The 23,714-nt window shown below is 37.1% G+C and overlaps 1 protein-coding gene across 1 annotated transcript in view; it reads left to right on the forward strand.

Moving 5' to 3' along the window:
* The window catches only part of LOC107679338 (XK-related protein 4-like), a 51,487-nt gene extending 30,961 nt beyond the window's left edge, over window positions 1-20,526 (forward strand). Inside the window, exons 2-3 of the mRNA XM_016474865.1 lie at window positions 5,900-6,099; window positions 17,285-20,526. Of these exons, the coding sequence (XP_016330351.1) occupies window positions 5,900-6,099; window positions 17,285-18,237 (1,153 nt within the window). The 3' untranslated portion in view covers window positions 18,238-20,526. The remainder of the gene's footprint in view (window positions 1-5,899; window positions 6,100-17,284) is intronic.
* Window positions 20,527-23,714: the final 3,188 nt, after the last annotated feature.

The raw sequence follows: 23,714 nt of genomic DNA on the forward strand, positions 1-23,714 counted from the left end.
GAGAAAAATGTCAGCAGTAAGAAGAAGCGTCTTTTCTTGAGATAGGATGTGCACAGCTACAGGCCTCAGATCAGCATGACCAAACCAACAGCTTTAATGCATGGGACTGACATGTAGGCATGTGCTTTGTATGATGTCATTCTCACTGGATTGCTCTAGGCAGGTGTGTGCATTGTGTGTATTTAGCTTTCCAATTATAGATCTGAAGTCTTCTGGCCTCCTTTTAAGTCTTGCAATTTCATATGGACTTTTTAAATACCTGTTGAGTACATGTTTGGTACATTATCATTACTTAAAAGGATACTTACTTAAAAATTAAAATTCTAAATGAAAATCATTTATGCACCCTCATGTTGTTCCAAACCCATAAGAGCTTCGAAACATTTTCTTTGCATTGAAAGTCCAGATAACCAAAACTCAGAAGATCCAAATAGGTCACAAAAAAAAGAATTTTAATCCAAGTCTTGTAAAGAGATATCATCGCTTTATATAATGAACAGATTTATTTTAGGCTGTCTTTATGACCTTTTGGACCCTCTAAGTTTTGGTTTCCTGGACTCTCAAAGGGGGAACAGAAACCTCTTAGGTTTCATTAAAATATCTTAACTTGTGTTTAGAAGATTAACCAATGTATAATTGGTTTTGAAAGAAAATGAGAGTGAGTAAATGATGACCATAATTTTCATTGTTGGGTGAACTATTCCTTTAAATTAAATTAAATTAAATTAAATTAAATTAAATTAAATTAAATTAAATTAAATTAAATTAAATTAAATTAAATTAAATTAAATTAAATTAAATTAAATTAAATTAAATTAAATTAAATTAAATTAAATTAAATTAAATTAAATTAAATTAAATTAAATTAAATTAAATTAAATTAAATTAAATTAAATTAAATTAAATTAAATTAAATTAAATTAAATTAAATTAAATTAAATTAAATTAAATTAAATTAAATTAAATTAAATTAAATTAAAATTTATTTTGTTCAATAGTTATATTTAGTTTTGTGATTTTTATTTATTATTGTTATTTTAAATTATTATTAAATAGTTTAATTATTATAAAACTATTATTGAGTTAACAAACCAATCAGTTTATTAAAAAGATAAGAAAGAAATCTGTTAATTTATGACAATTTTTTAAGGGTTACACCTCTGCATATGGTGGTCTTTGACTGATATGTGATCTGAATGTATGCATGAATCATTATGATTTCCTCAAGCAATTTAGCTTTTTTATGTTACCACCCACCCCTCTGATTGGTGTAGTGCTGAGATGCAGGAATAATCCAATCAAGGCAAGAGGATGCACATCAACATCTGTCTAATCCCATTCTGAATGGGGATTTGGTAGATAGCATGCTTTAAGCAGCATGCAGTAATATGATGCAGTGGCTGGCCAGACCTCTTGGACTCGTGGTTTCAGGTGGACCGTATAAGAAGGGGATACATATTGCAGAGACGGAAACATAGACAACCCATGGCTTATCTGAAATCCAAACAACAGCCATATGAGAGGCCTCTCTTAGTTTGGCCTTTAGGGTGAGTGGTGGAAATGCCAGGAGACTGTTTTCAAGCGCAGGCCTCTTCTGAAGCCCACTTATCTGATAAAGCAGCTGGACAGACGCCCACTCTTAAGGTCAGACGGAAGATCATACTGCGACCCTGCTGCTCTGCACCAGGTGACTGCGGTACTTTTGTCATGGTTTTCTTTTGAATCAGTCACTACTTGATACTATGGCAGAGCCAGAGAACACCATCTAAAGACTTAATCTGCCATTATTGCTTCATTTTTTTTTATAGTGTCTTTACTTGCGCCTTTGGGTGAACTGTGTTTCATTTAAGAGTATCATCAGCGCTTCATGTTTTTAGCTCTGCTATCTGTTGAGGATCTGCATGAATTGTATTCTAGGCCTACACATTGCAAAGGCAAGACAGTATCAAAAAATAGGCCATGGTTTGATACCGTGAACATCCAACCTGACACATCTAGAACAGTGTTTCCTAACCGTTTTATCTTACGTAGCCACACAGTGCCATCACAGCTTCATTGACACCAAACCAGAAATGTGCTTCTGTTAACGCATTCTTAATATCATCCTGAATGATTATAAATGTTATTAAAATGACCATTATTGCAATGATTCACTAAAAAAATCAATACTATGGATGAGTATAAGACTTGAGCTTCCTCTGTAATGGAAGCAGTCTGAGAAATATACTGTAGTATCCATTATTCATTCATTCATTCAATCAATCATTCGAATTATTTTTATTTTTACAAATGTTTTTACAGTTATCATTATTAATTATTATAAATTCTTTTGACTGCCCTAACATTTTTGAAGTCATTACTTCTGTTTTATATATTAGTATTTCTTTAAAAAATAAGTTTATTTTAAAAACATCTACAAATAATTTTTTTTTTAATTATTATTCATTATTACAAATTCTTGTAGTCTTCTGACAGCTCTAATATTTTCAGTCATAAATCCAGTTTTATATATTTATTTACACAAATGTATTTTTTTTATATATTTTTATGCCTACAAATTAATTGTATTTTTTAAAATATTTTTGTATTATTCATTATTATAAATTCTTGTAATCTTTTGACAGCTCTAATATTTTTAAAGTCATAAATTATGTTTATATATACAACAGTATAGATTAAACCGGTTCAACATTTCAAAGTGCTTGAGAAACACCGATCTATAGAGTAAGCATGAAGGAATAACAGGTGGGCAAGTTGTTGATACAGTGTCTTCTATGCATTTATATTCAAGAAACAAACACAATACCTCAAGGCATGCTGTTTCCGTCTGATATGAGTGTACTGCTCCACATTTACCTTAGTGAATTATTTTTTTCTGTCCATAAGTCAACGTATCCTTTATCTTTTACTTGTAAACTCATTGCCTCTGAATTGATTGAAGTCGGCAAGTAGTATACTATAAAATCATGCTTTGCATACAAATGATCAAAGTACAAACTGTAGCAGACAGAGGGGGCGGCAGCCACTCTCAAAGAAATCATTGACAAAGCATTGTGCAAACAAGACTATATCCCCCATAAGCATTTGTACACATTGTGTTTTTGTTTTTTTCCTTCATATTCAATAAAAATACTGTTGATTGCCAGTGGATTTGGGGAAACCCTCTTGTTAAGGTGACAGCCAAGCTGATGCAGTGCTCTTAACTTACTGTTAATGAATCTCTGGGGAGAGAGAATAAGTGTGTGTAAGTGGAAGTGTGTGTCTGTTCTTGGCTGGATGCCTATTAGGGTCAAAGGGTAAACTACACAGTGGGGATTTCTGTGGAAAACGCAGGGACGGGTCACTTGGCAAAGACACATCACTGTGACTGCAAGCAGATGCCTTTAGCATCACACTAACCCACGGGCCACAGTAACACACCTCAGACTGAGAGACCTTAACACCATTCACCACCAATCCATTACTGTTAGCAGATGACACAGCGCTTTTAAAATATCTTTGTGTCACAGTCGCTCATTATGAGTGTGTTTGTCACATTCAGCCTTTTCTTTTCCTGTGAAAGCAGCGGGTTTGTTCAACTTTCTGTGTTTTGTTGCAAAGAGGCCAGTGTTGCCATAGCAATTCCTAAAGATTTCCCACCTTTTTGTGAGCAAGACTTTTTAAAAGTGAATTTGTTTGAGATTATTGCTGCAGCTTGTCGAGTTGGTACCATAAAATATAGATTTGATTTCAAAATGACTAATTGGTGTTTGAAGCAAAGATTTTTAGTAAGTAGGCCTATGAGAAATTCTTCCAGTACAGCAAGCAAAATCCAATTTTCCTAATACCCAAGTTATCACATGTGAATATAGTAATAGCGTTTTGCATATTATGTAATAGAATCACTTTTAGTTTCTGTTAAATGTCTGTATATATACTATTTGAGGGTATAGAAGAACTGTAAGCTCTTCTGTATTCTTTACCTTACTGCAAAGGTGCATATTAAAAAAAAAATTACATTTGAATCATAGGAGGAAGATTAGAAAGGTAAATATAGATGTGATAATTAGTTTAAAATAGCTCAGTTTTTGCATAGGAACTGTTTTACTTTATTACAAGTAGGCCTGTCACGATAACAACTTTTTGTTGTGCGATATATTGCCCCAGAAATAATTGCGATTTTATGACCATTTTATGCCACTGAATATATAATCATAATGTAAAAGCATAATAATGCAAGAAGGCCTACACACTTCCAAATGACAACAAACTTTTAATTTTTAAGAATATTTAGATCGTGGAAATTAAGTATCAAAATATTAGATACCTTAAAAAACTTGAATAAATAGTAAATAAACATTTTCTAACAAAAAGTGCAAAGTAACAAGTAGAAAAAAAGAGAATTGCACAAAGAACTTGCATGGAGATTTTTCCATCTACAGATTTTTCCCTGACCTTCTTTCTCTGTAAATGAAGGGTGCACACTATTGCTGAAAAACACAATCACTACTTAGCAGTCAGATGTCCGTATGCACAAAGGCACAGATCCCTAAACAAGATCATATCTGCAGATGAAACATTTTTTGTAGAAGCATTTTTTAAATTTGAACGAGCACCTCATGACTACACCACGTTATGTACGAGAAGCTGCAAAAGACACAGGCGCAAGTGGAATGTACAAAACATGGTGATATTCATTTTTAAGTAAATATAATGTGCGATATATTGAATCACCAAAAATTATTTAGGTCATGTACATATATTGCGCGATAAGTCGATATATTGATTATTGCGACAGGCCTAATTACAAGCAAATGAAGAGCTCTGTATGCCTAAAGGGGCAGAAAGGCCCATGAAGAGGTGAGTTACTTCCAACCGCAGATGTCCTCACCAAGATTCACTCACAAAACCTTTAATAATTTCGTTTCTTTACTTTCTTTTAATGTAATAGTTACAGGCACTTTCCATTTATACAGAACACTTTGGTGTCCCATGACTTTTTTAAAAGCGTTGTAGACACACGTCCCGTGTTTTTGTTGTGAGAAATATTAGATACAGTATGTTATCTGGCATAAAGAGTAGCTTGTTTTAAAGACGTCACATGTCTGTAGTCCCGTGTTAAAATGGAAATCTTGGCCTGTCCCACCTAAGAGATGTTAATCTACTCAACTGTATTTAACATTCAAACTATATTTTCATAATTTTCACAGTCTGTTGAAGTAATATTCTTTTAACTGTAGTAAAAACTATTTTTAAGTTTCTCATTTTTAAGTCGCCATGCATCATTTGGTCTTGTAATTTACTATTTTATTTGTTTTTAATTGTAAAAAATTGACTTTTTATTTTTGATGTTCATTTATGCTTATATCTATAAAAAACTTTAAACTATTTGCAGATATTGCAAACGAAAAAAAATTAAACATAAACATAACAAAACATTAAAATATATCATTTAACTTCATTTAATGTTAACAATTAACAGTAAACACCTTCTTTCACTGATCATTTGTTGAAATTAAATAAAAAAGATAAAGATGCAATTTTGTGTCCTATTCGTGGAAAGTGTCTGCACACATTATAAAGGATTCAGTATTTAACTATTCAAATTACAATGACATAATGTTCCATTTTTGGTTTAATCATTTTGAGATGTTGTGTTGAGTCATCAGCTTTGACATTAAATAATATAATTCATCAGCAGTTCAAAACGGTCCATCCACAGCAGATCTTGTTTACAAAACAGCACAGAGACCAACATAGCCTGGAACAGTCTGTCCAGTTGTAAGGTCATGTTGAAAAGAAAAGCAGACAAAGCATTGAGATATTCTAGCTGTCTGTCTGTCGCAGAAGCTGATTCTGCCCTGCCATTGAGAATTCAGTGAGAGAGGTTTTAAACGGGTTTTCTTTGTGTCTCGCACAGGTACTTCCACACCATCTATCTGGGCATCAGGAGCAGGCAGAGCGGAGAGAATGACCGCTGGAGGTTCTACTGGAGGATGGTGTACGAGTTTGCTGACGTCAGCATGCTCCACCTACTGGCCACATTTCTGGAGAGCGCACCTCAGCTGGTGCTCCAGCTCTGTATCATCATACAGACTCACAAACTCCAGGCTGTGCAAGGTAACACAACACAAGCACACTCGAACATCTTGTGGACTTCCATTGTTTTTAGATCACCTAAAGGGGCGGTTACATTTACCACTGCTCTCTGAAATCCAGTCATGTCAATAGGAATCTCCATGTTCAGGAGTTCCCCACACAGATTTGCTGCTTGTGAGCTGTGCTTCATATATCTTATACACTTGTTTTTGCCCACAAAATTTCACTGAATTATCGCTAATGTAACCACACTTCAACTGAACCCCTACCCATAAACATAACCCTCACAGAAACCCCTGTAAAACACTAGATTTCAAAATATACATAACTTGACAAATTTATAAGCCCTGAATAGTTGATTCCAATCCTATCTCACGGCAATTCGTACATATTTGACAAGGTGGCAAATTCGTACAAATTCGTATGACCTTACTCATACAAATTCATAAGATTTGTGAAAAATCGTACATATTTTATGAGGTGGCAGGAATTCGTACGAAGGACTACACCTAACCTCGCCCCTAAACTTAGAAATTAGCCAGCTCGTAAAATATATATGAATTGGCCGTGAGACTTTGTTGATTCTAGTCAAACCTTTACACTGCACACTAATTGTGAATAATGAAGTGAATGTGACAATTTTACCTATGTGTTAAAGTGTTACCACCGCAGCTGTTGGGGTGTGTGCTGAAAACCAGCCTAAGGGGGTTTGCTGGTCTTAGCTAGCTAGCTTAGAACTGGTTTAGCTCATCTCTTACCCTGTTTGTGTTTGTTTAGCTGGTCTCCTAATCTGGCAAAACTGATTTTAAGCTGGTTTAGCTGGATGACCAGTTGATAAGTGTCCAAATGCCCTTTAAAACCAGCGAAACAGACCAGCCTAACAAGTTTAGTGGGGCTAGGAGAAAAGCTACCCACCTGTTTTAAAAGCTACCCACCTGTCTTTTTCAACAGAGATCCCAACATTTTTTTAGTCGTCTTTTTGGATACTATCACAATGGTGCAGCTGCCATACTTCTTTGTAAGGGTGAGGGTAGGACATACTGAGGAGAGAGAACTCCCAGGTTTACTGTCATCCTTCACTTTATATAGCTCATCCTGTCCATATAAGAGTGATGGAGAGGGACAGAGAGTGAGAAAAACTCATTTGCCACTGAACATAAAAGACTGTTGTGAGGGAGTGAGGCAGAGTGCTTTTTCAAGAGTGTTGCCCAAAGTAAGCAATTATTAAAGAAAAGCAAGTCTTTAAACCGACTGTGCAAATTATACAGCTAGGATAGTTAAAGGATAGAACTAGCACTGTTTAGCAATCAACTCATAAAACTCAAGTTTTGTTCACCTTTTGTTTATACTCTTATCACTTGTTTTAAATCCTGTAGTGACCGTCTGATGCAAGCAGGTCTATAATACCTGGAAAAAGCTATCTGTTAGCATTCCCATTGATTTTAATGAGAGTTACTTTGCTGACATATGACCCTTTGGAAGAATGTGATTTGGAATCTGCCATCTTTTTTCTAGTCTCGTGTAGCCAGACCTTCAGACTGACGGCTGAAGGTCTGGAATCCATGGCAGCTTTCATTGGCCAAGGCCCGCACAGTTCGTTTCGTTTCAGCGTCACGTTTAAGGGCGTGGAAATGTCGCCACAATAACAGACTGGTGTGTAAAACTCTCAGACGTATTTTAAAGATTCTGTGCCGTGAACTTTAAATATTTCACATACTTTTGAAAATCCAGCATTTAGTTGATCCTGATAAGTGCTCATCGTCACAGTAAACACAACGGCTTTCTTCTTTCGTGAGGGAGTTTGGCGCCACGGCATCTTTGTTTCCAGGCGGAACGTTAAAGAACGCGACACACACGTCTCCCGGAAATCCTGTATAATTCAACCAATCCGATGACGACTTCGAAACTCCTGAAGTGTTTCCAGTTTTGTGTGCCATATGCATCAGACGTTCAGCCAAAGTTCCATCACTTCCGTGGGCGTGACGTCTGAGGCTGAAACTATCTTTTTTCTAATCACCAAAGCCTGGTTTCAGCCAACCCCTTAAGGTAAGAAATCCTAAATTATTTCTTGTCACTAAGGCCCCGTCCACACGGAGACGTGTTTAGCTGTATATGCATACATTTTGTATCGTATAGGCGTTTCGTTACGTCTCGCCTCTAGTCAGACACTGCTACGTCACGTAACAGCCAGGGCCGCATTAAGACCTCACTGGGCCCCGGGGCTATGACTTACTGCAGGGCCCCCCATCACAATAATGATATATATAGCTTAAAATAGGATTTTTATCCAATCTAAATTTCTGATGCATTGCAATTTCATAATTCTTGCTACTAATTCCAATATCACAAAATAAAAAAAATACTAGCCTACGTAAAAACAAACTTACTGAAGACAAGTAAACAGTCATGAATTACAATAGAACAAAGAAATTGACCTACAAACACTTAAAGCACTGAATAAGAAATATTATATTGTATAAGAATTTGATGTTCCCTTGAGGTAGATCTGCTGAATATGCAAATGGTTCCATAACTTCATTCCTTATTTCCTCTTTACTGCTTAAGCTTTAACCCTTTCCTATACCAACCGTATGTGTGTGTGTGTGTTTATGTGTATGTTAGACCAGTTTAAGTGTTTATGTAGTATGTTTAGACTAGTTTAAGTGTTTATGTAGTTAATAAAGTCTTACTTGTATCACACTTGACCTTGTTCATTGTTTGCTCATAACTGGAGTCACTTAATCATGCAGATTTATGCTACAAGCTCTTTGTAGAATTGTACAGTAAGAAAGTTATTTCCCTTAACCAGGAAATTAACGTTCTTAGAATTGACAGACAGTTGACCCTGAGAGGTCAGCTAAATATCTACAGCGGATCTAAATATTTATAATTAATTATAACTAGTTATGATTAATTATTCATATTTCCCCATGAGCTGATTCGCTACACCGCGTGCAAGGTTTATGCGCATAGTCCAAGTCTTCTTCTCCGTTTTTAGTGTATCTCTGTGGCATATTTACAGCGCCACATACTGGTCTGGCATGTATACTACATCATTTTGTGTCGGTTTCACGGTTTCATGTGGATGCAGATATTTCTTGAGACGAGGGGAAAAAAAGATCAGATAGGGAAAGCTCTGGCTTCGTGTGGACGTAGCCTAAGGGTTTTCTTAACTTAAGAGTTCTCTACTCACCCTAGAGCAGCAGGAAAGTGATGTCCTGACAACACTAATTGGTTAATGGACCACAAAATAACTCACAGTCCCAAACTCTTCACAAGTGTAACTCTTCTGGGCTGTGACGTCAAAGGCAGCAGACATTCCTATTATAGATCATTTTATGCATTTAAGAGCCTCCCACAAAATATTCACTGGACAAACATCTACCACATAGTGGAATATCTGCAAAATGCATTTCTTTAGAATATATGGCTACACTCTCAGACAAAAATGCAAAAATTGTACCATTAGGGGCACAACAGCTCATAAGGCAGCACCCTCAGAGGGAAATCTTTCTTAGTAGTACCTTAAGGGTAAATATTACTACTTGAAAGGTAGGAATATGCACCTTTTAGCGGAAGAGATGTCCCTTTAACGTTACTGCCACAGTGACAAGTTGTCATACACTTACATGTACAATTAATGCACATTTTTTTTCTGAAAGTATACTTTTGAATGTCCTATACCAGCAGTAACTACCTACAATGCTAACCAATCCTAATCCCTTGGTCTGTTACTTATATTATACAAAAATATTCCAAATCAGATCACATTCTCACATAAGGATATGTTTCCCTAAAGCATCGTTAGCCAGTTATGGTCACAAGTTCTGTCATCACCTACATATACTTACAATTCAGTGTTTCCCAAAACCATAGTTCCGATGAACATTCGCAAACAGCGTCACAAACTTGTGTAGTTGGAACTACAGCTCCCGACCTGTGGTTAGAAGCATAATATATTGTTAGTTAACATGTGGACCCAAAAACTGGAAAACAAAAATAGCATTGTAGCCATCAGATGCCAAGTACGTTATTTAGAGCAATTAATTTGATCTCGAAATGATTCATTAGCAGAAGTTATTACTCCAAGTGATGTAATCAAAGACAATTCTATATTGTTAAACCATGTGCAACAATGTTTTGGGAAAGAGTTGTGACTAGCTAATTTCTCCAATGATGCATCACACTAGTAAATAAGCAACAAGTTATGTTGTTGTTATAAGGTTTTTATCAATCTATTGGGAAACAAAGCCCTGTTGATAAGGTAATGCTAGATTCATACTGACAAATCTTCAAAAGAGGCAGTTCATGGTAGTTAAACTAGATATCCAAGTACAGGATTGTATATACTTTGATTAATGATTTATATCTGGGATATAATCAGCAGTTATTACATTTTGGAAGTACATAAATTCTTTTCACTTGTGCACTCACTCAATGTTTAATGAACAATCATTTACAGAGACTACTGAGATTATTTAAAAATTTTTTTTTTTTTAGACCTGCCTATTATTGTGGTATCATCGATTATTTAAATGTCATAATAACTCAACAAACTTGCTTTACATATCGGTCTCTTCCTGTATAAATGGGCAGCTCTTGGATAAGAATAAGTGGACCGGGTTATGTAGTTTCACAGAGCCGGATTTTAAGAACAGAAGATAATCTGTTGTCATGTTTATCATTGCTACTAAGAACACAAGGGTAGATTTATGGGACACTTTAAAACCTTCAGTTTGACATTGTGGTGACCTTTCAGTCAGCCCCCATTAACCAACACTCATAAAAAATGGTCATGTTACCAGAGCTGTTCATAAATGACCATTCTGTTGATTTGTGCTTTTGTGCTTTGTGGATTGCAGAGCCCTGCCTAGCAGTTAAAGCTTCAGCGCCTTTATGTGCTGTCTTCTGTTCTTCATAATCTTCCATAAACAAAAGTGCCCAGGGACTGTCAGAATTTTCTCGCATCAAGGCTGAGAAATTATTTATGAAAGCAGGGGTCCTGGGCTCCTAATGCAACAGAGCCGAGAATATCCTCTTTTTTTGAGCGTGAGGATCTGAGCGTCTGCGCCGGGTGACAGTGGAAGCCGGTCTGGAGGCAGTTTTGCTCGTGGTGTTTGGTAGAGCAGAGCGGAGAGCCGTCTGATGCTCCAAACTCTTTCATCGGAGACTTTCCTTTGCGATTTGTCGCTCTTACGCTTACAAGTCAAAAACAACATTGAGCAAAGTGTAAAAATTTAACCTAGCAGTACAGTCATAATTCAAAAGTCTTCTAAATAGACAAAACAACTTGGGTACCATTTGATGGCAGACGCGCAGTGGTGAAATGTAGGACACATTTGATTTGTGTTTCTCTGACTCGTTCGCTCTGCAAATGCATCCTCCCTAACTTTATCAGCAACTGTCGCAGTAAAAGACGCTGTCAGTCAGTAAAGCAGTATCTTTTCTCACTATTTTCCCTTACGTAGCTTCTCTTTGGACCCCTGCCAGAAATAAAATCTCTCTACCTGCTCACATAAATAATGGGCCACTCAGCCATAACCATTTCCTGCAACACTTCAGCGTAGGAAAAAGCCTTGCTCATAACATGCACCCAGTGTATTGTTTTGTTCGCAACTACAGGAAGCAACACTTTCTCTTTAACTATTCTTCACGTTTCAATCATTTTTGTCTGTATGCCATAAACACAAATGTGTCCCCTGTCACACCATTACATTTATTGTACTAATTTTGAATATTTTCTTTTTTTTAGTTAGATAAGTTATCACTGAAGCATCATAAGAATCAACATTACGTTGTATTAACATCATTAATCATTTTATGGCATGACAAATCATTTATGTGATATTGTATACATGCTTATAGGCCAGGCTTAAAATACAGTTTTATACATTATGAAACGTCTGTGTCTCCATCATTAGCATGGAAAAGGTTGAAGACCCCCTGTCTTAAAACAATGTTACTGTCATTGAATTGTTGAAATAGCAGCATACAACTGAGAGTTCTTTTTTTAATTGTTTTAAATTGTATTTCAAATCAAAGAGCACCAATCCTTTATTCAAAGTGCCTTTGTTTTCAGTTCAGCAAAATCTTTTTCTTGTTGCTTACTGTGCACCAAATTCACATCTCAAAATGACGGATGTTCTCATATTTCATGTTGATCTTTACCACTAATTCTCTTTCTAATTGAATTTTGTCACTGTAGATGAAATCATATTACTGTACCAATTTTTTTTTTTTTTAGTATACCTCCATTTTTGGGTGCAAAAACACATTTTACAGGCAAGTTTTTGGCATCAATTTTGACTACATTTCTGTTTTAGTGGCGATCAGGTACAATTGTAACATTTTTGTCAAATCAGCCAGCCGCATGTTATGGTATTTAAAACATTTAAATGTGCCAACAGAAACTAATTTCAATAGATTTACAATGAGAAAGATTAAATAAAAATATTGCATTTAATATAATAAGTTAGAGTGAAAAGTAAATGATTTCTTTGCAAAATTTTTGAAGAGTCTTCATGCAGCTCTTTTCCATACAGATACATGCCCTAAAAAGGACGAAAAAACACTATAAAAGCAAATAGTCCATAAAACATACACTATATTTGAGATTTTTTTTTAAAGCCATACAATAGATTTCATTACTATTCTTTTCTTGTGTAAACAGATAAAATATCAACATGGAATGTTTGGAACGACAAGAGGGTGAGCAAATATTGAAAAATGATAACAGCATTTTCCTTTTTTTGGTAAACTATTCCCTTAATGTGAATGGATTTGAGGGGCCTGTAGAGGTAGATGAAGAAGATACTGCAGTGATGCTGTGGTTTGCATAACACTGCTGCTACTACACACCCTACAAACACACAACACGCACACACACACTGTCTATGCCCTCCTCCCCTCTCCAAATTACTGCAGCCCTCATGAGCAGGAGCAGCAAGGAGCATTACGTCACTGCTGCCGCTCTCACAGCCTCGCACGCTGGACCGTGGCAGGTTCCCGTGGCGACCGTCTCCTCTGGATGCGCTGCACGTGCGCAGGATACGAGGGAGGGAGGGAGGAATACATGAATACATGCACCTTCACTGTCGTAGAGAGCATCGGAGCCAAGCCGCAGGCCAGATAGCCCACAGAATAAGAATTATAGCCTGGCCTCTGTCAGTTAATTACCCCAATTTGCAAAGTAGTCATTACACCCCCTCAGCTCTCTCCAGCTACTAATGGGCCAGATTTAATCTAAGTGGGTTAAACACGTAAATAAGCTATTGAAAAAAACTCACAGTATAAACAAACACTAGATAGATAGATAGATCGATAGATAGATAGATAGATAGATAGATAGATAGATAGATAGATTTGAAAATTGAAGAGAATATTTTAATGTAATTCACTATAAATGAAATTGTAGCTGAATAGGTTGTCTTGTCCTTCTTCAGATTCAGCTGTGTAAACATGGCTAATCTTTTCCATGAGGAGAAATAATGTTATGTTTATAATTATCTTTATTTATGAGAAATTATTCACAATCTGGATGGATTCAAATCTTGGGTCCAGATCTGGACTGCAGTCTGCTAATTGGTGTGTGTTTACTGTTGTAAAGACTGTTGACTACCCCTCCACACTCGCAGTCCTCCACAGAGGATGTGTCGCTCCGGGAGTGTCAACATCACACAGTCAATTCCACTGATAAGATTCTGAGCTTTTAATCGCTCTTCAGACTAATAAAAATAGATGCCCAGGGTGCACATTCTCTGTTATGAATGTGCTATCTTATGCAATGCCATCAATGAATATCTTTACCATTGATTGTCTGCTTTGTTTGGTGTAGAGTGTCCATAATGCACAGCTCATCTGAAAACAGATTGCAGAGACATGGCAAATCTGTCTGTCACAGCTTTTGATGAACGGTGAGCTTGCAGCCTCTGTGAAATGAAAATAATACTCACCTTTATTTGGACACAAATTAACACATCTTTGCACATTCATCATTTCACACGAGGACTCTTTCTATTATTCATGGCCATGGTGTTATCTCAGGAACTTGAGATTCTGCGTTTTTATTGATGCCGTCTGAAAGGAACTGATTGGCACTGAAACTTCCTGTTATCTCAACCTCTCCTCTGCTTGCACTACAGCATTATACAGAAGGGTGATAAAAAGGACATTATTCTGAAAACTGTGTATTGTATTGTCTTGATATGATTTGGGTATGAATGTCAAACTGAGAGGTAAAGACGAGAATATTTACACTTGGTTTTCATTTAGAATTAATGAGGGAACTAATGAATTCAAAGTCTGTCTTGTTATCTCAGGAACAGTTCAGTGCAGTGAGAATGTCAGATTTATTAGTCTTTTTTCTGACAAGAGAAAGAGACGTTTCAGGTTTAATATATGAGAGATCCATATGCTGCCTGTCTGGAACTACAGATGAAAGACAACACAATATTTTAGGACTGCTAAACATTTTAATTCATCATACATTAAGAAACATTAAAAAATTAGACTAGGTTCACCTGCATACAAGTATTTTTCTAAATTTATGTTGACATGTTTAGTCCTCCTTGCATAAACTTGTATGTGTTATTTTTTTTCAAGATTAAACATTTTTATTTGGTGTATTTTTTGTTTTTGAAACAATATGCTCACCAAGGCTGCATTTGTTTGATTAAAAATACATTAAAAACAGAAATATTACTATAATTTAAAACAACTGCTTTCTATATTTTAATGTATTTTAAAATGTAACATTTATTCCCGTGATGCTAAAGCTGAATTTTCAGTGTCACATGATCCTTCAGAAATCATTCTAATATGCTAATTTGGTGACAAAAAAACATTTCCTCTTGTTATCAGTCTTATTATTATCACGATTCTTTGATGAATATTTTAAATGAACAGCATTTATTCGATATAGAAATCTGTTGCAACATTATAAATGTGTCCTTGCTAAATATAAGTAAAAAACAAAAAAGAAAAATCTTACTTTTAAACAGTGTATAGTGTATTTTGAAGATCATCACAATTATGGTAAAACAGGCAAAGCACAATCACCCTAAAACGTATTTGCATATTTAAACCATATCTTTGCATTATATAACAGAATATCCAACCAAGTTCCATTTATTTGAAAGGTAAATTTGTTTTATTTTTCAAGTAAAATGTTTCACAAAAAGAATTATGTTACAGGGATTGTTCACTCAATAATGTTAATTCACCCTCATGTCCTTCCAAATCTGTATGACTTTATTTCTTCTTCAGAACACAGAACACATGAATGGGGTCCAAACATTTCCTTGTATGTTCAAAACATCTATTGTGTTCCACAGAAGAATTTCAGAAAGGTTTAGAACAACATATGGGTGAGTAAATGATGATGGAATTTTTCATTTTGGGTGAACTATCCTCTTTTTGGTGCTGCTGAACTTGTCTAGACAGTGTTACTATATTCATCTTTTATCTCAGTATCAGCATTAAACTTGATATTGAGGATAAACTGGACAGTGTGTGTAATCTTTGTATTCTGTCTCACTCACTCACTCACAAGAAACTGATCACTCCAGCAGCTTGAGCACATAACAGTGGCTGCCAGCTCCACGAGAACAGTGTGTCACAGCGGTAAAGATGGGCTTCACGCACCTGTATTCACTGCTGGCTGCTTTACTGTACTCCATCTGATGCAGATTGCTTGTAAAGCCTCCTCCATTAAGCACAAGTGAGTTTTTTGGACAACATGATGGATAACATCTCACTCATGGGCCAGTGAGTCATAAATGTGGAAAGGTGCAGTTAAGCAAAATTCCACAGAGGCTGTTTCCCTGAAGAGGAAATAAAACAAGTCTCATCAAAATGAACCATGTCTCTGGAGTCACCGTTTATCAGCTTTGATTAGGGCCGGAGCTTGTAAACCTTGGTGTGGTGTGATTCACCAGAGGGTCTAGATATGAAATCGCAAGCACATTCATCACAGGAGGGCTGCATGTGATACGCACAGGAGCACGAGCCATTGACGGACATTTCCACGGTCAAGCTACTCCATTAGCCCACTTCTGACTGTATTCTCCAGAGTCATGAATATATAAAGATGTAATAACGAGATAAATGCATTTGCATGCCTTGGTGAGCACTTCCTATTCTGCGTCGGAAACCAGCATCCTATTGTATCTGGGCAAGAAGTGCTTCACATGTCAAGCTACATTTATAGCTGGTTAACATGAAATGCACTGCAGAGCACTGTTTCTTTTAGGAACTTTCAAAATTGCAAAAATATTCTGCTTACAAGTGATATTTACATTTATATTTTTCTTTGGTTTACACACCACATTTCATGTTTCATTTCAAGCTGTTCAATGACTTGGTTTCTTTCTCCTTGGTAAACACACTAACATTTGATAAATAGTTGGTTGTGATGGAAACGACATTATATATATATATATACAGTATATATGCATTTTTATAATGGATTTTCATAGTTTGAGAACCTAAAAAAATCTGAGTCTGTGGTAAGAGTAAAAAAAAAAATTCCAAAAAGACATGGTAAGAATGGGATGTGCAAATTTGATGAAAAATTATATCTCAATACTTTTTTGTGATTTTTTTCGATGATAATTAAACCATATTTTGCTTAGTGTGTTTTTATGCTGGCATCTTGGCTGGTTTAGGCTTGCCACAGATAAATATGACAATAAAGTGATTAATGGGTGATTCATTGAATCATTAATTCAAACAATTTGTTCAAAATGGCTGATTAATTTAGAAACGAAGAAAGTGGCTGTCTTTATGAATGGATTTTTGAACTATTGACTCAAATGATTTGTTCGAAAACATTCATTCAGGAACAAAGCACAAATGTTCTACTCTAGCATTGTTTCAAACTATTTTCGTTGGTGAAACAGAAATATATATATGTCTAAAATGTAACTCAATAATAACTTCATGATTTTTTTGAACTGCTGGATAAAGTTAATATAACATTCACGATTGCACAAATATACATACAGGGATATTTTTTTCATAACTTGAATTATAGGAGCTGGCACGTGTCAGTTAAAGAAATCACTAAATATTTCCACATTTGCTTTACATACTGCACATAAATACTTTGTGTAGTTCTCTATATGCTCATATTTCTTGGGTTGATTAACAGGGATACTTAGGATTTTGATGTCCAGCCATAACCGACACTTCTCTCCTTTTATTTCAGGGATGACAGCGGCTGCTTCTCTGGTGTCTCTGGCCTGGGCTCTGGCCTCCTACCAGAAAGCCTTGCGTGATTCCCGCGATGACAAGAAGCCCATCAGCTACCTTGCCGTCATCATCCAGTTCTGCTGGCACTTCTTCACCATCGCCGCTCGCGTAGTGACCTTCGCTCTCTTCGCCTCCGTGTTCCAGCTCTACTTCGGCATCTTCATCGTGCTGCACTGGTGCATCATGACCTTCTGGATCGTACACTGCGAGACCGAATTCTGTATCACCAAGTGGGAGGAGATCGTCTTTGACATGGTAGTGGGAATCATCTACATCTTCAGTTGGTTCAACGTGAAGGAGGGACACACCCGCTGCCGTCTCTTCATCTACTACTTCATGATCCTGCTAGAGAACACGGCCCTGAGCGCGTTGTGGTACCTGTACCGCTCGCCTCCCAGCACAGACGCCTTCGCCGTGCCCGCTCTGTGCGTCATCTTTTCCAGCTTCTTCACCGGCATCGTCTTCATGCTCATGTACTACGCTTTCTTCCATCCCAACGGGCCGCGCTTTGGTCGCTCGGCCAGCCTGGTCCAGTTCGAGGACCCTACCGCTACCTTCACGCTGCCCCCCGAGGGCGCCACCAACTCCCTGCGCTCCAACCGTGGAGGTACGCTAGCCAGGGACGCTGACCGCGAGGCCAAGTACAGCGAGAGGGACGGTTGCGTACCCGTCTTTCAGGTGCGGCCCAGCGCACCCTCCACACCTTCCTCCCGTGCCCCGCACCTGGAGGAGACAGTCATCAAAATAGACTTGTGCAGGAACCGCTACCCTGCCTGGGAGAGGCACGTACTAGACAGGAGTTTACGTAAAGCCATCCTGGCCATAGACTCGTCTCCGACCCCGCCACGCCTCCAATATAAAGACGACACATTGGTCCAAGAGCGTCTGGAGTATGAGACCACCTTGTAGCCTGCGCTGTGGAAACACACAAACATTAACACTTTACTTTCCACTTGAATAAACAGCAGGACTGTGGCAATAACGTTCCTTGCATACATAGCATCTAGTCATGATGTTGATTGTCATGGACAAGCAAATATAGGCACAACATATTTGTGGACGAATTAAATAATCGATCTTTTTTAAGCCGTTCTCTCGTTGCTTTTTATTTTGTATTACTTCTGTCTTGTCAGGGAATATCTGGGTTTCTAAAAGTCATTGCACTGGCTGATATAGACCACAAACCCCTCGGTCCTCCTCAGTGTTGTACAGACCTTCATTCCCAGAGTTGATCGTCCTCGAGCCGACGTCTCCAAGAGGACATCCAGAACACTTCATAGTTTGTCTCTTGCAGCAAATGCAAAACAAAGGCCTTTCCCTTTGAAACCAAGCATCCAGTGCACACAAACCAACCGACTACCCACCGCACTGGAGAAACAGTGGTCCAAATATCACGTTGATGGTACACAAATAAAAAAAAATGGCTGATTAGACTCGAGACGTCCTTGTTTAGGGTGCTGTAACCTATTAGTAGTGTTTCATCAGCAGTTCTGTACCAGTGCCAAACGCTCCACTCACCCTGACTCCACGCTGAACTGTGGCTCGACCACATACTGTATATATAAACAGGGCAGCATTTCAACCATCTACTTGAATCCTGTACAAAGAAAAAAGACGAGAAAAGAAAGTATGCGATCATCACAAGAGTCCAAGCCACTTGGGACAACAAAACAGGGAGAACACACACTCGTTTTTGTCTTCGGGAGAAGACAATAGGCCAAGAAAACACTTCCTGGCAGCTCCCTTTGGCGATCCGGCCTCATTCACCTCATGGCTGTGGGCTGACAAGGATCCGTTTGGTTCACAGCAAAGTGGGAGGCAAAGACCATCACAGTTCACACAGTGTCCGCCAAACTGTACTCTACAGAACCTGGATGCGCTTCATCTTCTAGGTTAAAGATGCAGTGTTCTTCTAGGCTGGGTCAAGTTTTGGTGTGTCTGTATCGGTACAGTAAAATAAGTTAAAGGCGCACAAATAGACAATAAACGGGGTCACTTCTCAACACATCCAGAAAGCCGGCGAAGTGTACTATTCCAAACTCTGCAGTGTAATCAAGACTTTCTCCATCAGGCTCTTCAATTGCCAACTCACGGTCTACAAATCAAATTGTCAGGGATAAGTAGTCTGCGACAGAGTACAGACTAGCTAATGTGCTCCGAATGACGCTCCGGGCCCTATGGTTCAACAAATCACATCTGCCTAAAAGAGCACTGTATCTTTAAATCAGCCAAAAGCATCCTTTATATATGAAAGTGTTGGAGTTTTAAACTTTCCGTTCAGTTGCAAGTGCTTCTTTGTGTCTTTATGTCGAATATCCGAAGGAGATGTGGAGGTGAGGGCAGAAAAATAAAAAATAAATAGAAAACAAGCACACAACGTGTCACAGGAAGGAGTCTCAGAACAATGAAGGATTTCTTTACACTTACGTTGAGAGACAAGGTGAAATTTTACTGCGACAGAAGCTAGATGTGCCTGTTGTGGATAGTTTGCGATTTTGAAAGTGTGGGAAAAAATGTTTTATGTGTAACTTTTTAATACTCGATTTTCTTTGTTTTTCTTCTTTGGTTTTTGATGGATTTTAAATGTGTCTTACAAAATGGTTGATTTTAAGGTGCACATTATTTTGCTTAATGCCATTTGACAGTGTGGAGATGACTAATCTAGGACGGTTAGATTCGTTTTGCTTCAGTTGGTCATATCTGAACTGTAATTTGTAGCTTTGAAACACTCCTGAGGTGTTGTAACGTCCTACCATTGGTGGCAAGTAAACTGAAAGCATAGTTGTTTTAGCCTGCAGCAATCTGCACGTTTGCAAATAAAATTGTTGCAAATAAAAAAAGAAAATAGAACAGAAAAAATTATTTAGATGAGATTGTATGAATCTACGTAGACCTGTATATTTGAGCTATTTTGCTACTTTCCTATCTCGTCAGCATTTTTTCCCCCAATGTGTCTTATACTTTAATTTCTCTGTGTGATGGATGATGATGATGATACTTTGTCTCTTGGCAACATTTTCCAAACAGCCCTCTAAAAGAGTCCCCTGTAGTCAGAGCACAAAAACCTTGTGTTAGCACACTAATTAGGCAATTTTCAGATTTAAATTGCTGCACCACCTACACAAGACCATTTTTGAAGGAAGTCGGGTGATGTATCGCACACCTCTGCGATATTACGTATCCATCGTTTTCAAAAGCATCCTACGTTTTTTAGCTTTCCCATAAATACCATGATATTTTTGTTTCAGTGATACCCCAAGCACACTGCGTTTTGGTTCATCTGATTAAGAGGAGCATCCTAATGGCAACACTTGCTGTGTCTGTGAGTTTTGGTGACATTCTTCTTTATCAGGTGCAAGGCCTCAATAATTTTTTTTAATGTTGAAATATGACATGAATTTAAAACACTCAACAATGTGATGCATTCAGCACATGCAGAATGAATCAAGGCCTTTTTACAAAAGGCTGTGTAGATGTTTGGAGATGCGGAATAGCCTGTTTTGATGGCATATTCTCCACATTATTAATGATAATACTATTAGTCAAAACGATTGGAGAAGTCCTGCATACGGCACAAGAGAGAAGTCAGTCGTTTTCAGGGGGAAAAAATGAAACACGTGGATGAATTGCTTACAATAAGATCTTTAACGTATTTAGAAATAGAGTGTGTGAATTTTAATATTCACTGTAATAATAATCTGGCAAGGGGTTGGAATTTAGCCCAACACGTATCAAGTAAAAGCTATTCACTCAGTTTATGTGCATAGGTAGACCTACGTCTTAACATTTAAGCTAATCATAACGTTACAGCTAAACTATGTATCTTTATTTTGCACTTCTAGTTCTATTTTTCTATCTGGGTTTTTATCAATAAACCTAGAGATATCATAGTCAACCATTTCTTCGCTCTGGAAAAACTTCATACCTGTAACCTACCTCAAAGCGGTATTTTAAACAGACCACTCTCCAGCTCTAGTTGTTGATGTGGATGATATGAAGGAATTTATTGCGATGGAGTCCCGGTGGATGAGCCGAGGAGTTGAAGGCTGCTTTGTTTATTACTGGTACATCAGTAGAGCCGAGTTCAAAAGCAGGACTTATTTTACAACTTTTCACAGCAGGAGAACATTCAATTCATGCAAGCTGATTCTGTTTTATTTGCGTTAAACAATGCTCGCCTTGGATTCATTATCCGTAAGTGACATTTTCTGTTTGTTTCTTTTGGTTTAGTTTTAGTCATGCACATGATTGCTGTCATGCTAGTATGATGACGTTGCATTATTGATTAGCGTACTTACTGTGCTCCCTGTTGAAAAAAAAACAGCATATGCTGGTTAGGTATGTTTTGAAGCATGGGTGCTGGTTTGAGCTGGTTTAAGCTGGTCATGTGTTGGTAAGCTAGTTGCTTAGGACCAGCACATGACCAGCTTAAACCAACTCATAACCAGCTAAGAACCAGCTTAAACCAGCTCAAACCAGCAGCCATGCTTCAAAACATACCTAATCAGCATATGCTGTTTTTTTCAACAGGGCTTATACTGCAAGCAGAAGAAAGCAGACTGAAATGAAATTGCATATGCAGACAAACAATCAAAATGACGACCAAGATAGTCAGAGGTCACAGGCCGAACTGTTATAAGATTGTGAGCATTTTGAATCAGTTAGCAAACACTGAATAACTTAGCTGAAATTAAATGTGGCACTTTTTTATTATTCATCGGAGAAGCTTTCTTTTGAATAAACAAATTGATCCTCCCTCACACGGAGACATAGATACTTACTAGAATGCCATAAATGGGGGTAAAAAAAAAAAGAAATTTACATTTAGATAAATGATAATCGGTGGTTATTTATAAAGCACGATATTAGTATAAGCACAGTAATTGAATGAACTCGGTGGCGTTCAGTTCAGCGTTCAGAAATTATGTACAGACTTTACTGGTATTTCAGTTACAACCGAAGTTCCATAGTGACTTGCAAAAGACTATTTAACTGTAAATAAATGTATGCAAATGTACATGTATAAAAGAACATTCCTCTCCGAGTCCTGGTTGTGAAGGGTGTCTATTGACTAGAGATCGGCAGTTACATATGACATAATACAGATAAAACTAGTGTGGTGTATGTGATGTAATAAATGACATTAAAAAAAACAAAAAAAAACTTTATTATTGGTCTCTTAAGTAAGTTGTATCGTGTGATGAAAGTCTGAAGTGCGTAAAATGCATCAAATCTGTTATCTGATTTTATTGTAAATTGAGTAAAAACAAAAAGTACGTTACATTTTTGTACATATTGGATTTTTGTAAATTTTTATTTGATTCTAATGCAACACAAAGTACCAAATTCATTTAATAAAGTACACTGTGGCCATTTTATTAGACATACTTGCAATCTTCTTTCGGATTCGCAGTTAATGTGTGAATAAGGTCCATTTGAATTCTTAGAATGTCAGTAACTATTTCAAGGTTGGAAAAAAAGCACTGGTGATGAGCAAATCTGCTTTTTCAGAATCAGTCTATCACAAATGCAAGGCTTGGTGATTAGTTTGTCTGAATATGTATTCTCACACCTCCTATGATTTAAGGTTTTACACCTTAATAAGAAGAGACTCCTGGAGAGGCTGAAAGAAAATTAGGAGCACATGTATAATGCAAGGAGAGATCATGAATAATAAAGATTTTCTTCCAAGAAAATACTTTTATTTTGATTTTTCCAAGTGATTTTTTTTTCACTTGGGGGGGTGGGGGGTGGGGCTTTACAATGGATGCACAAATGCTGTAAGATAATACCAAACAGATGTATATATAGCAACACTGGTGCATTTGCATATCATACACCAAACACACCGGATGTGCACAGAGAACACAGGACGGGGTGACAAAGACCGCGCTCATGCTGACATTTGATCTTTGTCACACACAAGGTATTGTCTCCCAAAGGATCATGGGAGAGTGGTTTACTGAGCACAAGAGTGCATTAAAACGGTTTTACCAACACTGAATCCATCGGAATATTCAGTTTTATTGTGAATAATAAAATCTCTTATAAAATCACACATTTACCACCATTATTTCCACTACTTATTAGATTTGAACAGCCTTGATGTAATGAACTAGTAAATCAATACATTTAAGGAATGTTACAAAATCTTAATGAATTCTGAAAGACCTGTATGCTTTGTCGCCTGAATAAAATCTATTAGCAGTTGCATACTTATTTGTTTTTTATAATCAGAATGTTATAATAAGCTCTGAGAGCGGGACAAACCACTATCAATTGATGCTTAAAGGGGTCATATGATGCGATTTCAATTTTTCCTTTCTCTTTGGAGTGTTACAAGCTCTTGGTGCATAAAGAAGATCTGTAAAGTTGCAAAGACTAAA

The sequence above is a fragment of the Sinocyclocheilus anshuiensis genome, unplaced genomic scaffold (assembly GCF_001515605.1).
Source record: "Sinocyclocheilus anshuiensis isolate Anshui unplaced genomic scaffold, SAMN03320099.WGS_v1.1 scaffold2310, whole genome shotgun sequence".
NCBI classification, from domain to species: domain Eukaryota; kingdom Metazoa; phylum Chordata; class Actinopteri; order Cypriniformes; family Cyprinidae; genus Sinocyclocheilus; species Sinocyclocheilus anshuiensis.